Consider the following 15,853-nt stretch of genomic DNA (forward strand, 5'->3'; position numbering starts at 1 on the left):
CCTAAAGAAAGATACCGCTGTGGCCAATCCAATATGTCTAGCCATACCTGACCACCGACCTGCCAACTTCAAGGTATGAAAAATACTATACAGTTGAAGCTCCAAAATGCAAATTTTTATTAGGGAAAACACAGAGAATGTGGGAAAAATTTTTGTTAGACATTCTAAAAAGGGCTTTAGTACTCAAAATAAAAAGCACATCATTTGTCCCTTAGGAATACTGTAAACAGGCACACTCCTCTACTATTCACAGATCTGTGTCAGATGGAAATATCTATGAAGTTAATTCACGCAATATTCACGTAACATCAGCTGAAAACATGGGTGCCATTACAAATGGGTTCAATGAAGTTGGTGGTGCTGATGCAGGCATGTGTCCGAAAAATCAAGCAGGTCCGAAAAATCCGGCTTTGAAATTCGGTCAGCAACCATACTATTTGTATTTTTTGAAATAAATTCTGCCCTAAGCTCAATGCAAATTATAAATCGTTAGGCCATTAGAGTATCTACAATAATCGTAAACAAGCTCTAAAATCCAGGCACTTCACGATAAAATCGCAAAAGTTGGCAACTATGCAACCGTGAGTGAAAGAGGCTGGACAGGCTAACTCAACTCGAAACTACACATTTTATTTCAAGCTTAGCATCTTGAGAGCGCAATGAAGTGAGCACAATTAAATTTTGCCACCTTTACCTGCCTTGTCTTGAACCAGGAGTCTTGAGTGCTGGGTAGGTGGGCATAGTATGCCTGGTTGTACCACATGTCAGCGTCGTCTGGCAGGAGTCGCAGGTAAGACTGGGTCGCCTCACAGGCTTTCTGTAGCTTGCCCACTGCAACATTTATGCCAGGTGTTCTTATTTTTAGACCATGCATACCTTTTAAAGGGGCCCTGAATCACCCCTAGGGCTTGGTGAAATAACATAGTCCGCGGGTAGCATGCGCTGCTGTGGATATTTCAGCGAAGTTTTGCTATCGTACGCGGTGCATGGAGCTCGCAGGCAGAGCACGAAGTCACCTTTCAAACACTCTCGTTTCAACAGAAGCCATGATCCTCACCCTTTTCTGTGTGCTTTATTTCGTAATAAAGCAAATTTCTATACGTGGCTGCTATTGGTCGCTACAGTCGGTTACACTGCAGTCGCCGCAAGGTGCCGCCACAAGTCCACTGGCTAAGCGCACTGCGGCTCGCTGAGGACAACTTGTTTGGCTTACATTTAGCACGTTGTAGGCACCAAAATCAGAAGTCATGGCATCTACGTTAACATCCCACATGAAATTTGAATTGCGCGCAAAGGTGACATTTCGAAGACGGAGCGTCGGGGCCCCGCCCAACTCTGCCGTAGCCTTCACAGTGCAAGGCATTGAAGAAGGAATGGGAGCACAGTGGAGGTCGTGTTTGATTGCCAATATCACCGCTTCTGCTGAACGCATTGAAGTACTTTTTGCGGCAAACTATTAGTGCAAAAGTCTATTTTCCCTTCAAATGCCTCTCTTCACTTCGATTAAAGGTGGTTCAGGGCCCCTTTAAGAACTGCCTGTGTCAGATAGCATAATTGTGGTCATTGGGCTGGATTACTCAGAGAGACAGATATTTTTTCTGATTACTTAATTAACTGCATTACATTACAGGATTAATTCTGGACACCTGGGGTTCTTTAAAATGCACCAAAAGCGTGGTACACAACAATTTTTGCATTCCTCCTTTATTTAAGAACGGCTGCAGCCTGTGACCTCGTGCTCAATAGTAGAACATCACAGTTACTGAGCCGTGAAGGGTGCAGAAGTAAGACTTACGCTGATAGTAAGAGTACTGAAGGTAGTGGTAGAGGCCAGCAAAGAAGTTTGGTCGATGATGTTCATTCAAATACGAAAGCTGACCGGGGCATTGTTCTTTGCACTTCAGAGATGCCAAGTGGTGGCCTGATGAAACGAAAACAAGCCAGTCAATAGAGCCTGACATGTGCAGTGACAGAGCTCTGATCTGAAAGATGCAGAGCGTCCCTAACATATGTGACAGGGCCTCGTTGTCAATACGTTTCACAATATGAGTAGTTTGAGTGGCAGGTCTGAGATGAGTGCAAAACAATTCATGGGTAGAAAACATTTGTGGCTTTTAATTAGACACTGCATGTCAGCATCTCAACAGGCAGATTTGTGCTATGCATAAACACCATGAGATCTAGTTAAAAATCTGTCAAAAAAAAAAAAAAAAACTGCGTATAGTTCATGGATGGTAGTCCAGAAAATACAGTAGTTTATTTATTAAGTCCTGGCATAACAAAAGGTTTGATACCACTTCATACAGTTAATTTTATCTGCTTGATGTTTTGGTTTGGAGGCTTATCTGCACTCATTATCTACACTGGCTGCACCATACACTGATGTCTTTCATATCTTATCAAGTACCAGATTAAGCAAGCAAGGTTTGCCTGACAATGACACAGGCTCAAGGCAACCAAAGGGCATGTGCATTTAGTTCAGCAAACTATTCAAACATTATGGAATTTATTTTTATCTGGGTGCACTCGCAAAAACAGCAAGATAGACACGTGTGGTGGCATTTTGTTATCTAAACTGCACAAGGACAAATGCAGCAATAAGAGAAAGAAAAGTAATTACTGCAGGTTGCTAGTCATAATAGTAATAACACTAATAACACCCTACCGAAAACTTGCAGCCCTTCCAATAAATACACTTAACTCTTGATGAATTCTTTATTCATGTTTTATGGTAGGAAGCCTCACTGCACATAACTAGATCTTCCTCATTTGTGAATTACTTTGTACTGCTTTAAAAAATGAGATAGAAGAAAGGCAACCAGCCTTCAGTAGTCTAGGGCTTATACTGCGTCATAGCATAATTCTATTCTTTTGTGAGAAAAGTGTTAAATACTTTACTAAGGACTTAAATTCATCTCAGTTGTAAGATTGTTAACTCCAAATTTCAATTCCTCTAACAGCCATGGCAACATTCATGCGAGTTACTAATACAATGAAGCAAGAATGACTGAAAGTTGATCTAGTTGATAGGGATTCATGTTAGAAAAAAAAGTTAGGCCTGCAGAGAAGTACACAAGAAGATGGAAACGGGCAAAACATACACCAACGATCTGTGTCCGTTTCTGTGTTGTCCCTGTTTGCCTTTTCCTGTGTCTGTGTCTGCACGCCTAACTTTTTTCTAACATAATAAAGCAAAAATTCAGTTGTGCTGATCGTGCAGCCCAGAGCTGATGATTACCTGCGGCAACTTCAGAAAACTCCCTTGTGGCAAATGCAGTCGGCAGAAAGTCATCACAGAGGGTGCGACACTCTTCTTCAGCTTTGAGATAGCTCGAGATCGCTTCCTCCATAACTGCACAAGACTTGTCATATTTCTTCTCCGTGTACAATTTTGCAGCACTGCGAAAGAGGTTCTAGGAGAATGCAAGAACGTGAAAGGAGACTAAAGCAAAAGTAAGAGGCAATTTACAGAAGAACTTAGGACTACAAAAAAAAAGATGGCCAGCCTTTCCACGTCTGCACTTGGCTGTCTTACTCTTTTGGTCATAAGGTGAAAATATTACTTTTCAGTGTTTTGCGTAGCTGAGGTGCAGACCTTTTAGAGATTGTATTGGATTGGAACAAACTTTATTTGTGCCTGCAATTGGGCACTCGCGCGCCCCGACGAGGGCCTACGTCATCTACGGGGTTACCGTTAAGAATTAGGGAGCACTGAAATGACAGTTCGAACTTCCCCCCCCCCCCCCCTTTTTTTTTTCAGATGAAGTCATCGATCTCAATATCCTAAAAAGAAAAAAATACTGGCAAGCCTCAGAGTGTCCTAAATAATTTACTATAATAATTTTTCTATGAGCCAGTTTTGGTTTCGCTTCTGACAATGTGTACGTGTCGTGACGTCATGACGCAGAAAGTGATCATTCGGGAACAGAATGTTGTGATGGTTTCAGAGTATTAGCTTCCACTTGCTCAGTCGTCTGCTCTACTGCTACTTGTTGCACAGCCTGTTGTAGCAGCATAGCAGACAGCTGAGCGAGCCAGAGGGAGTTCAAAAACAAAAACTGGCTCATAGAAAAATTATTACAGTAAGTCAACAAGTAACTCGGGACATTACGAGGTTTGTCTATTTCTTTAGGGTATCGAGGACCTAAAGTTAACGCAAAAATTTTAAAAGTCCAAAATGCCATGTAAGTACATACTCCTCTAAGACTAATGGCAAAATTAACATTGTGCAATACTTATCGCCTCCTTTGTGCGAGATATGACCAAGCACTGCTTTTATGTTTAAGACAACAAGTTGCCATTTGGCAAAATAAAAATAGAAGCCTTATTTGAGTGGCATGGGCTACTTCATGAATAGCCTCACACAACACGGTGCAAGGACATTCGTCGCAGTAGCGGCAGTGATAAAAGCAAGCACATGCCTTTGAACATGATGTGTCTGAATCGAGGTAAATATTTTCATGTACGCATTGTAACCCCGACGTCAAACGCAGCTTACATTCACACAGAGAGGGCTGCCAATTGCATGCAACAGCAGCTTGTTTTGCTGCTACTGCTGCTGTCAAAAACAAAATGGAACAAGTTTTATTTACACATGTTCAGGGTTGGCCACTGTGCAGGGGAGGCACCTCATATCATTCAGACTGATATAACTCCCAACATTCTTTCTGCTAAGTGGAAAAAAAAAAAGAACAAATGTGTGCCCAATATGGGCGCTAAAGCAGATATCTATTATTGCAAGATTATTTGCAGGCCTTTGGTTGAAATTTAAGCTTCAATTATCATTTGAATGCTAATAAAGTGTTTCCCTTGAAGGCCAATTGAAATCGATGGTTTGACGACATTTCGTCTGGCCGCCAGGAGGCGTGTTGAACGAATGAAATAGCGAAAACTGCAGACTAAAAAGGATAGCTCAAATACAAGACGTTTCGGCTTCTGTACGGCAGTCAAAACGACTTCAGAGTTTTCTCTTCTGGGGTTTTACATGCCAAAACCAGTTCTGATTATGAGGCACGCCGTAGTGGAGGGCTCCGGATTAATTTTGACCACTTGGGCTTCTTTAACATGCACTACAACACAAGCACACGGGCGTTCTTGCATTTCACCTCTATCGGAATGCGGCCACCGCGGCCGGGATTCGATCCCACAACCTCGTGCTCAGCAGCGCAACGCCTTAGCTAACTGAGCCACCGCGGCGGGTACTTCATAGTGTTTATAGCCTAACCTTTTTGGTCTGCATTTTCACTATTTCAATTCATTTAAAAGGCCAACTTCGATGAAATTTTGAACCACGTAAAAAAGCTTAGTTTCAAACTGCAAACATATAGAGCAGCCTCCATGACAAATTTAGCATTTGAAATATGAGAAAAAAAAAAAGAAAAAGAAAATTACCCGCCGTGGTTGCTCAGTGGCTATGGTGTTGGGCTGCTGAGCACGAGGTCGCGGGATCGAATCCCGGCCACGGCGGCTGCATTTCGATAGGGGCGAAATGCGAAAACACCCGTGTACTTAGATTTAGGTGCACGTTAAAGAACCCCAGGTGGTCCAAATTTCCGGAGTCCCCCACTACGGCGTGCCTCATAATCAGAACTGGTTTTGGCACGTAAAACCCCATAATTTAATTAATTAATTAGAAAAAAAATTTCTGGAAATATGCGTTTTTGATGTAAAGGACTGAAAAATATTTAAAAGCACTGCCATTACTGTTCACCAGAAGTGATGCATGACCCAGAACATTGAGAATCAGTGCAGCTAATGTGCATGACCTTCAAAATTAGGCAGTGCCCGCAGATGCGCGTGGCGAGCTTAAAAGTCTCAGAGGCAACGTGCTGAGATTTATGTCACGTCTGCTAACCAACAGGTGCATTTCTGCCAACAGAACCTGCAAAGTTAACAGCGATTAATGTTCCCCAGCATTGCCAAAGGTGGAATGCAGCAGGACATAAATATTAGCTACTGTGGACCTCTGCCAGTTCCCTTTGTGTGCCAAGCTTTTACGCAAGTACTGCATAGTGATGGGTCAACTTTTTTTTGTTGTTGTTGGATGTGAAAGGTGCGTCGCAAATAACGGCACCTTGCAATGTGTGGTGACAGGAGGCACAAGGCTGCAGGATAACAAACGCTCGCGGCATTTTTAGGCGCGTCACATGACGTCAAGGCCATACCACATTCTATTCCAAGAACTGCTGCTAACGTAGCTGCTAGTGTTATTTGAATGCGTTCGAACCCTTTAGCCAATGCAACATAAATGACCATGATTTGAAGAGCAATAATTGATGGATACAGTGAGGAAGTAGGGACGACACGAGCGCTGGTTCTTTCAACTGAAGGCTTATCGAAAATGTAACGATTAAATATGAAGTCTCACAAAACAACAGACAAGACTGTCGAAAATCAGGTGATAATTTTGTGGTTTCATGGGGCGAGGAGTAGTTATGTGTAGTTACTGATATTGCTATTGCATCTTTTAGCCTATTCTTGTTTCATGTTTCTTTCGTGACCCTATATATTTAATAGGCAAATGTTTTCAATAAACTTTCAGTTGGAAGAATCGGCACTCGTGCCATCCCCACTTCTTTATTGTATCGATCTCTTTTGCACTGTAAATCATAAATCTCTTACAACTCGACCGGTAGACCACTCTTGCTCAACATAAACATTGCTTAAATTATTCACTATATTTTGCCAATACCTTTCTGAATGTTGCATCTCAACTTTGTTTTCTACTGTACATGGCAAATAAGTTCTGTGGAGATCTGCAAGGTGGAGCAAGTTTAATAAAATTCATGAAAATAATGTATCGTCATCCACCTGAAAGTAGCTGAAACTACGAAAGAAACCCATATGGGGTTGCTTAGGAAGGCAGCTTCGCAGTTGAACAAAAATTCGTCTTGGTCTGGGGTTCAAACTCAGTATCAATGGCCTTCCGAGACGGTCGCTCTACCATTTGCTAACCAGGAGGCTAGCAGATTGCAGGGCAAGGGCAAATTAGCACAGAAGCAGTTAATATGGCACCGAGTCCTACTGAAATACATGAGGTGCAGGAAGTTTCACTCAAAAATTATCCTTACGAGAGTAGCAAAAAATTACAAAGGAAACCCGTATGCGCTTCTCAGAAAGGTAGCTGAGCAGTTGAAGATAATTTTTTTTTCCTCGTTTGTTTATGTGCTACAGCATTGTATAATCCTTATCACTAGACAATGTCAGTAAATTGTGCTCCATGTCACGAAGTCACAATGACGCCAATAATGCCAGGTCCGGCCTTTCAATACCAGCTTTAACATCAAAGTGAAATACATAAATACATCATGTTTCCTAAGATTCATGCTTGTGAAGTGTACAAATATTATGAGTAAGAAACACGTGATAACATTTCTATAATTTATGCTGTACATAACACACAAAATATGTATCAGTACTAAATGAAGATAAAGTATGTGGTAACTTTTTAGCCCATGAAATTCACGATAGCAATAACTAAACATATGACAAGAAAAAAAAAAAAAAAAAGTCTACCTGGTATTCCTTGACTTCAAGAGGGACAAGATCCTTTTTGTTAAGGCCAGACAATTCCAGGTACTGGCTTAGGTGGAAGCTTACAAGGCTGTGACCTGGATTGTGTTCCAAGAAAGTGTAGGCAGCGGATGCGGCTTGTTTCGTATCACCGAGCTGAAGAAAAAGCACACAGAAAAGGAGGCATTCAGTACGTCCCACTGGCATTTAGTCCCTACATCTTCCAAGTTTGTTTTGGTCACCAGCATTATCCAGGTGCTGTGTCAAACGTGCAAGCATATCGGTAAGCTCTCAACCCAGGACAACAGGTTTGTCATATAACGTTCCTCATAACCTTCCATAAACACTAGTTACAATGAATCACATTCAGAATTATATCTAATACTGATCTAATACTCTTCCTTCACTATGGCATCTGTCAGTGGCGCAAGTGAATTATTATTTTGCTGCTTATCCAGTTTTTCTTTTTTGGGTATGTGTTGTTTTTTCATTCCATTTTTTATCCCATAACTTTTGGTCTTAGTTGTTTTACATGTTTATCTCTATTGTTTTTGTTTCTCTGTGCACCAGCACCCAGACCTCAGCGCAATTCCTGGGCACATTAAAATTACTGATTGGTTGATTGATTATATTATTTTTATTATTATTAACACATCACAAGAAAGGTCCAATTAAGAGGATATGTAGTCAACCAGCCCCGGTAACTTTTTTTTTGTTTTTTTTTGCACAAGCTGTTTATATTAGTCATGCTAGTTTTTCATTGCGAAATAATTTACAAAATAATCGACGTGTAGCTGCTGTTCTTAGTCGACATTCTCAACATCGCTCAAAGTTGAACGTATATACATATAGTACGCGCTTTGTGAAACATCGTAAAGAAACTACATAGCAAAAACCACGCGTATCGGGTATATTTCGCACTTTTAGAACATGTAGCGTAAACATTTACGCGGGCATACCTCGAAGTAGCACCGCTGAAGGTAGTAGTACGGCATCCGATCCCTGAAATCACGGAGGGTCGCGTCCGAGACCGACACTCCGTGCCAAACACCTGTGCAATTCCGTAGGCAGCGAGCTTCAGCCGCCTTCGCTACGTAGAAGGAGTTCGACGTCGCGCACTCGTAGCAATCCGTGGCTTCCACGGCGCGGCACTTTGTCCGACAGGCCACCACGACACCGACGTGCTTTTTGTACGCCGCGAGAGCGTCTTCCAGCCTCGCGACGCATTGCGTCCACTGTGCGCTCAGGTAGGACTCTACGGCCGACTGGTAGGAGCTCTCATAATCCGCGAGTCCGTCACCACCGCCGCCGCTGCTCGAGGCACCGGCCGCGCGGATTTCGAAAGCTGCGGCGGCGACGACGAGACAAAGGAGTACCGGACTCACGTAGCGCATGGTGCGGACATGGTGCGAGAACTCGGCGAATGAAGCCGGGCAGGGTCGAAATCAAAGGCGATTATCGACCTATGTTTTTTTTTCTGCCCCTCCGACGGGAAGCAGCGGCGCACGGGCGGAGCGGTGGGCGGCAGTTGCCCGACGGGATGCGTACGTGAGCGCGTCGTCTGCTACGCCAGAATGCGGCGGGCGTCGTCTGCTAGACGGCGATGTGCGACGCGGGTTTGGCGTTACAACAAAAACCGTGCGATCCGCAATAAGGTACTCGGGTGATTTTGATGCTGTGCGCGCGATTAGATCCTCGGTGAAGTCCCGCTGCGCAACTCCCACGCTAGCCGGGCCGACCGCGCCCGATCCCGTCGGCAATCCGACCCGCCCCTTGAACGTTCGCCAAGAAAAATGTCTTTCACAAGGGCAAGGCCGCTTGTTTCTCCGGCAACGCGAGGTGTCCGGGAGAAGAGAGCTCGGGGCTAAAATAAAAACCAAATAGCCCTTTTGTTTTTCGCCGAGCAAGCGGCTACGACGGGAACCTATAGATGCCCGCCTCGCCTTTGGCTACGCGCCGCTTTCACACCTTTATCGTCGCAATGCATTTCAGGAAGGCATCGTCAAATCATGCCGACTTACACACTATAATTACGCTGCGATAACCGTAAGCTTTGGTATAAAACGAAGTAAAGCACAAAAATTTCACTTTATTCTGCTTCACAGACTTCCATCTATTCTTTTCAGCAGCACTATCACAGCTGTGAATGATGCTCTAGCACCTTGCCTGCAACATCACCCGCCTTTATAGCACCCTCCCCAATAGCAAGATTTTTCAGCATATCCACTGGAACATAGCGCTCCTATGCCAAAGCGGACCCCAAAAGGTATTGATGGACACATTCTCAATAGTCCCTTCGCACGACTGCCATTGAACTCGAGGTTCATTTGCACCAATTAAAAGCTACAACAGCATAAACTGAACAGCTCAATCATAACTGCTCATTACCTTAGGCAACGACAATTTTCGACAAACCTAGCAGACTGGACACTGAATGGCGCAATGATGAGGCATCCAAGTACAATTGGCTTCTCTGGCCCCATAATGGCTTGCTTGCACCCAAATTATGCACAGAGGTAGAATTCTGCATAAATTTTTGTCTAATACGAAGTTTCTGAGCAGGGCCTGCCTGTTCAGCCTGGATCAAACAGGAAGAAGATGTCGTCTGCAATGATGCTGGACAGCAAAAGCAATTTCTTTCAGTGATAGGATCAGCGGCACTATCTGCCATAGGAGAGTGAAATACCCACCAAGCAGAAGATGGATTTATGTATAATTCTGATTAACCTATTCTGGACCAAACGAGCAAGTACTGTATTGTAGTGTACAGACAAAATTATTTGCAAAACGCCACCTCTTCGTGAAATTCGAATGCAAGCAAGCTACTAGATGAGTCAAAATGGCCACATATAGTGCTATGTTAACTTGTTCATGAAACATTCAGTGCAGGCAGCAACACTGATGCTTAGTGAACGCTGCAATTGCATGTGCAGTACCAGTACAGCATGCCAGCCAGCCTCTTCAAAGAACAGAAACATTCAACCAATTTTATCATGTAAATTTAAGTTTATTGAATAACTTATCCACCAGTTATTACATAAATAGGAGAAGCTTAACATAAGTTATTGCAACTTGTTACATAATTAACAAAAGGACAAATGTTGCATAGGCCATGCAAGCTTTGAAATTTACAACTTGCGGTGTTTGGAATTTATAGCCGGTAACTTCCAACTTTGGGCTTTCTTGTGCAAGCGCCTCATCGAAGTACACATACGCCACCTTCCGAGATAGATCCACGAGTGACATGAACCATAATACAGAACAAAATATATGTAAACATATTAATCCCTTTAACATATATCACAGCGACAATTATAATGTATCACTCTTTGAGGGACTAAATAAACTATATATATATATATATAATGAGTCTCTAGAGGTAGGCTGCTGTGGTGGCGCAACACACAGCCAACTGAGTGTTTGAAGGTTCTCGGTTTTTGACTCGTGGTGGGCAACTCCATGTGGCAGACATAGATAAGCTAAAGGTCTGCACAACGAACAACTGATTGCTGCAATGTGTATAACTCCCTGGCTGCAACAGTTCATGTACAAAGGTTGTAGCACTTTCTGTGCAAGAAAATTAAACAGTTTTTCAGCACTTTTATGTCTCAGACAAAGCACAATGAAGTACCAAAGCAACGCTGTGTCAAAACAAAATACTGTTTTCAACAAAGAGAAAACTTCTTTTTCCATCGCATGTGAAGGAAAAAAGCTTTAAAAAAAACAAGTAAACCACCGCAAGTAAACCACCGCCAAGCACCACGATGCTACTAGAAGAATTGCAGCAGCTTGACGTTTGGAACCAACCTTGTGGCCAGATGCCCACACAAAAATCTGCTTGGCTCAGCAGAAAACAAAATTTGAGGATTATTTTTCAAGTCTTTTCGTGACTTATGGGTTCTCAAATAGTTTCAATGACTGCTATGAACCGCGACATAATCGCCTAGCTGTGTATCGCACAAATACCACCGAAGAGTGTCAACTACATTTAACATGCATACAAAGGAAAAAAAAAAAAAAAAATCTGCACTCGGCAGCACTTATACATTGTGATAACAATGTGGAGTGGAAATTATGCTTGGGGGCAGTAATACTTTTACTTTAAAAGACAAGGAATGATAACTTGGTAACACAGATGTGGTAGTAGTGATTGTTAAGAGGAAACATTTATCTCAGGCCCTCCTCAAAAAAATACATATGAAATGCAAAAACACTCTCATTCAGTCACACCTGGGATAATCTGAATTAACCTGCGGCATTTAAAAGAGGGAAGTTCAATTTTAGTAACTGCACATAACGAGTCCTTGATTCAGCCCTTAAAAATTTTTTTTTCAAGAGCCAAAAATCTGAAAATAGTTCAATAAGTTGAACCACAAAGTTATTAGCAACCCCACATATACACCGTAAATAAACACATCACAATTCTCTTGAGCTTATTCCATTATAAGCTAACATAACTTTAAAAGTAAACTGCAACCTCGTATACATTTTTTAACAGGTGCAGAGTTATGAAGTGGTAAAGCGGGCGCTTATGTATATTTTTATAAGTTAAACGATTGAAAATATTGATTTTACAAAGTTGAGGGCATGAATTAAGAATCTACTAATATCAGAAGAATCTAACTTACTATTTTGAATACAATAGTATGTTCAAAACAGTTTAGCAATGATCTAATGAAAGTATTTCTGCATTCCACATCTATTTAAATAGGAGAACTGAAGTCAGCTTCCAAGCAAGTCTTTTCCTTTTTAAGAGTATGCACAAAATAAGACTGCTCATGCACAAACAATGAAGACACAGCCTAAGGAGTCATTAAGTGGCTATGCCTTTTTTCTTTTACAAAATACAGGTTACAAGCAACAATGCCAAGTGAAAATTAAGTGCACTGGAACAAGCAAAGGCACAGAGCAGCATGCTGATCCATTTTTTAATTAGATATGGAAGACAAAGAGTTGCAATAATACATTAGATACAATGTCAATCAATGTTAACTAAAGTAATAGCGTCGGCTGATCAAAATTTATAAATGAATTGTGCATACTAAACAAAAGTTGTCTCAAGAAGTTGTACTTTAATACTAAAAAATAACAGAATGCAGCCAGGCTTCAGAAACTATTATTCTAAATTGCGCACTCTTTCACATTGTGCTTGTGAGTTATGAGTGCACAAGTCATCAAAAAAAATAATTTCAATGTAGGTGCCAACATGGCACACAGTCAAGCTACACCTGCTTTAACACTGTTTCAAGCGCAACAAATCGTATTTCATTAAACAACAGGCATGAGTCATGTCTCCAAGAGCAACAACAAAGCGATCATCTACGGCGTCAACAACAGTACAAGCGTCACAGCTTCTTTGCGCTGGGCATTACGAAAAGTTACGTGGGCAAGTGACGGTGTTTTTGGCATGTGCAAATGTTCTCATTAATGCTTCCAACAAAGTCTAAAACTGGCACACACTCATCGAGAATGTATGTGTCATCATCGTTCTATCAATGCTCAAGGCATAGGCACATTGATGTAGTACAAACAAACACCTGCAAACACATGTGAAGTCTGCTTTGAACTTCGATGTGTCAGGCATTGCTTGACACCCACGCAAGTGCGCAAACAAGAGCAGAAGCTTGCAGGGTCACCGTGCGAGTGATTCAGAACAGGCATACAGTATTGCACATGACCTATCTGGTGCAGGATTTTACACAAACACCATGAGCATGTGAATTGACATGTCTTGCAAAGGTTTTCAAGATTACAGCCATGCAGAGTGAATTCCCAAGCATTAACACAATGCCAATGTTCTTTTAGCAAGAACTTAAGAAATGATGGTGCACTAAATGCCTAACTAGAGCCAGACATTGCGCAACGCATTTCAAGAAAGATGCCCAATTTCTGACAGTCTGGTGTATCTATCCATTAAGATAATGGCACAGTATTGTTCATTTAACCGTTATGACAATGGCGTGCTCAGCCATCATGATAAGCACACGGCTGAAAGAATAATTTCACCAAAATAAAGACACACCAGAGATGTCGTGCCCAAATGTGCACACCATATAGCTAACTAAGCGATGAGGACATTTAAATGTACTTTCAAAAATAATGATTCCTGGACGACTTCCTGAATGTTTAGAAAGGCTACTTGGGAAGTACATGAGAGCAAAGGCAAAACAAAGCAAGAGGAATTTGCGGCCTTAGTAAGCTGAAGCACTGGTTACCTGGCAAAATGCTGAGAAAACGTGGAAACAATGTGGCGTGGCTGAACGTTCAGATGCATCACCGTGAACTCATCGCACTCGACGCACTAGTACAATATGTACGAGTGCACAAAAAATTTAACTGTGGAACAGCACAGCACAATATGTAGCATTATGGAGATAATGTGCCCCATGAATATAAACAGCATAATTAAAATGAGCGTTCCATATGGCCTGTTGCAGACGAAGATTGAGACCTGTTCATGGTGCGGAAATTTGCAATCTTAGTAAGCTCCAGGAAAAACATGTTGACAGACTGATGATGCCAAGGGCAGTGGAACGTTGCTGCATGAGTATCATGCAAGAGGCTTGTACGCAGGGCATGCTTGATTGGTTAAGCACTTCGAATTTCCAACTGTATGGGAATCACTGCCTCAGCCTTGCATGACAAGATTCACAAATTCTGTGTACAAAAACCTGTAGCAACAGATTTTGAAAAAATATACCACAGCTGACGGTGTCAGTTGCATCTCGGCGCAATTTGTGCTCCCTTGCCACCTTCATGGCACTAAAGGGTCTTGATGAATTTGAACTTGACAGCAATGTTGGCTGCCTTGCGCTTGAACCACTTTAGCAAACTAAAAGGCGTGTCGTATTCGTTGGGAACAATGCCATCCACGCCGGACTCAAAAAAGTAGAAAAGTGGAAACCAGATCCGCGTCCTCTTGCTGTCCATCTGCATCAGGGCCCTATTGTTCGCCAGGGTGTGGTAATAGAGGAAGAGCCTGGTGGAAATGTAGAAGGCGATGAACACGTCTATGGAATAGTGTTCATGCGCCGACAGGATGAAGAAGATGCCAAATAGATTTAGTACCCAGGAAGTCGTGTGCAGGAAGTAATAGGAGCGCGGCGTGTACTCGGTGATGAAGAAATTGAGAAGCGTGAGCACAGTCGTGTGTCCGCTGAACATGTAGTCACCGCAGGTGCGCACTCCTTGGATCAGCATGCCGCCTCCTTGCCATATGACGAAGGCCTGGCTTATCTTCTCCGAGAAGTCGCCGACGTGGCGCGCCTTGCACTGGAGGTGCTTCCCGGGCACCGAGAGGGAGGTGATGAGCATTGTGATGCAGCGCAGCAGGAACACGGACCCGAACAGGGAGAACATGCGCCGGAGCAGGATGAAGCGGTGCCGGTGGCAGACGAGGATGCACACCCACACGATGAAGAGGACGAGGCCCGTGAACTCGCACATGGCGAAGGCCCAGGGAATGTGCGGCACGTTGTCGAGGAAGATGTCGGGAAGCGGCGGGTAGGTCTGCATGTCGGGCACGCGGTCGTGCACAATGACCATCACGATGGCGGTGATCCAGGTGACGGCGAGGAAGTAGAGCATGCCCACCACCGTCTTCCAGATCTCGGGTTTGAAACGGCGCTGCTTGCAGGCGCCCCCGTTCGCAGCGGCCGTTCCGACGGAGTAGCCGTCGTCGGTGTTCTCATCGTCGTCGTACTCGAAGGAAATGTCGGTCGACGGCGCTGTGTCGTCCGAGGAACCGCGCCTCTTGCGCGTCGAATTTCGGCGGCTCATGGTCTGCGCGGCCGTCGACGCGGGCACCAGCTCGCCGGGTCCCAGCAGCTGCCTGACAGCGGCCACGTTCTGCCATTGCAGCTCTCGGATGCAGATCATCAGGTTCTTGATGTCCCCCAGAAGCCGTATCTCGAGCGGCGGCTTCCGCAGGTCTGACTCCGAGATAGTCAACAGAGCGCGCCCGTCAATCAGGTGCTCGCCGAAAGTCGCTTCGTACCTGCCCAAGCCAACGTCGTGCAGCCATCCGCCGACGTCGCCTACCGTCCACTCTTCTACTGGCTTGTCCGCCGCCATCGCGTCTCGTCGCTCGCGCTGTCGTCGGTTAGAGGTGCGAAGACTGGGCCAGAACAGTAGCGACGTTGCCCATCCGTCGGCGACGCATCGCACGACTTGACGCTTCGCTTCACCTGCGATGGCAGGGAGCTGGCAGGTTTGCCGCACGCCTTGCAGCCTCGCAACAACACACAACACGACAACACCAAGCGGCGGTACGAGGTACGAAGCGGAAGTGAGCCGAGGAGAGCATTAGGGAGAGAGAGATACGTAGCAAGAAAAACAAGCG

The 15,853-nt window shown here is 43.8% G+C and overlaps 2 protein-coding genes across 2 annotated transcripts in view; both read right to left on the minus strand.

Moving 5' to 3' along the window:
• LOC119434090 (prolyl 3-hydroxylase 2) overlaps positions 1-9,452 on the minus strand; it is a 33,892-nt gene extending 24,440 nt beyond the window's left edge. The window contains exons 1-5 of the mRNA XM_037701403.2: positions 8,472-9,452; positions 7,516-7,668; positions 3,239-3,413; positions 1,796-1,921; positions 695-831 (exon numbers count right to left, since the gene is read on the minus strand). Coding sequence (XP_037557331.1) covers positions 695-831; positions 1,796-1,921; positions 3,239-3,413; positions 7,516-7,668; positions 8,472-8,906 — 1,026 coding nt within the window. The 5' untranslated portion in view covers positions 8,907-9,452. The remainder of the gene's footprint in view (positions 1-694; positions 832-1,795; positions 1,922-3,238; positions 3,414-7,515; positions 7,669-8,471) is intronic.
• Positions 9,453-10,498: 1,046 nt separating this feature from the next.
• On the minus strand, positions 10,499-15,748 carry LOC119434092 (sphingomyelin synthase-related protein 1). The gene has a single exon (XM_037701405.2). The coding sequence runs from the start codon at positions 15,583-15,585 to the stop codon at positions 14,275-14,277; it is 1,311 nt and encodes a 436-aa protein (XP_037557333.1). The 5' UTR covers positions 15,586-15,748; the 3' UTR covers positions 10,499-14,274.
• Between the last annotated feature and the right edge of the window lie 105 nt (positions 15,749-15,853).

The sequence above is a fragment of the Dermacentor silvarum genome, chromosome 11 (assembly GCF_013339745.2).
Source record: "Dermacentor silvarum isolate Dsil-2018 chromosome 11, BIME_Dsil_1.4, whole genome shotgun sequence".
NCBI lineage: Eukaryota > Metazoa > Arthropoda > Arachnida > Ixodida > Ixodidae > Dermacentor > Dermacentor silvarum.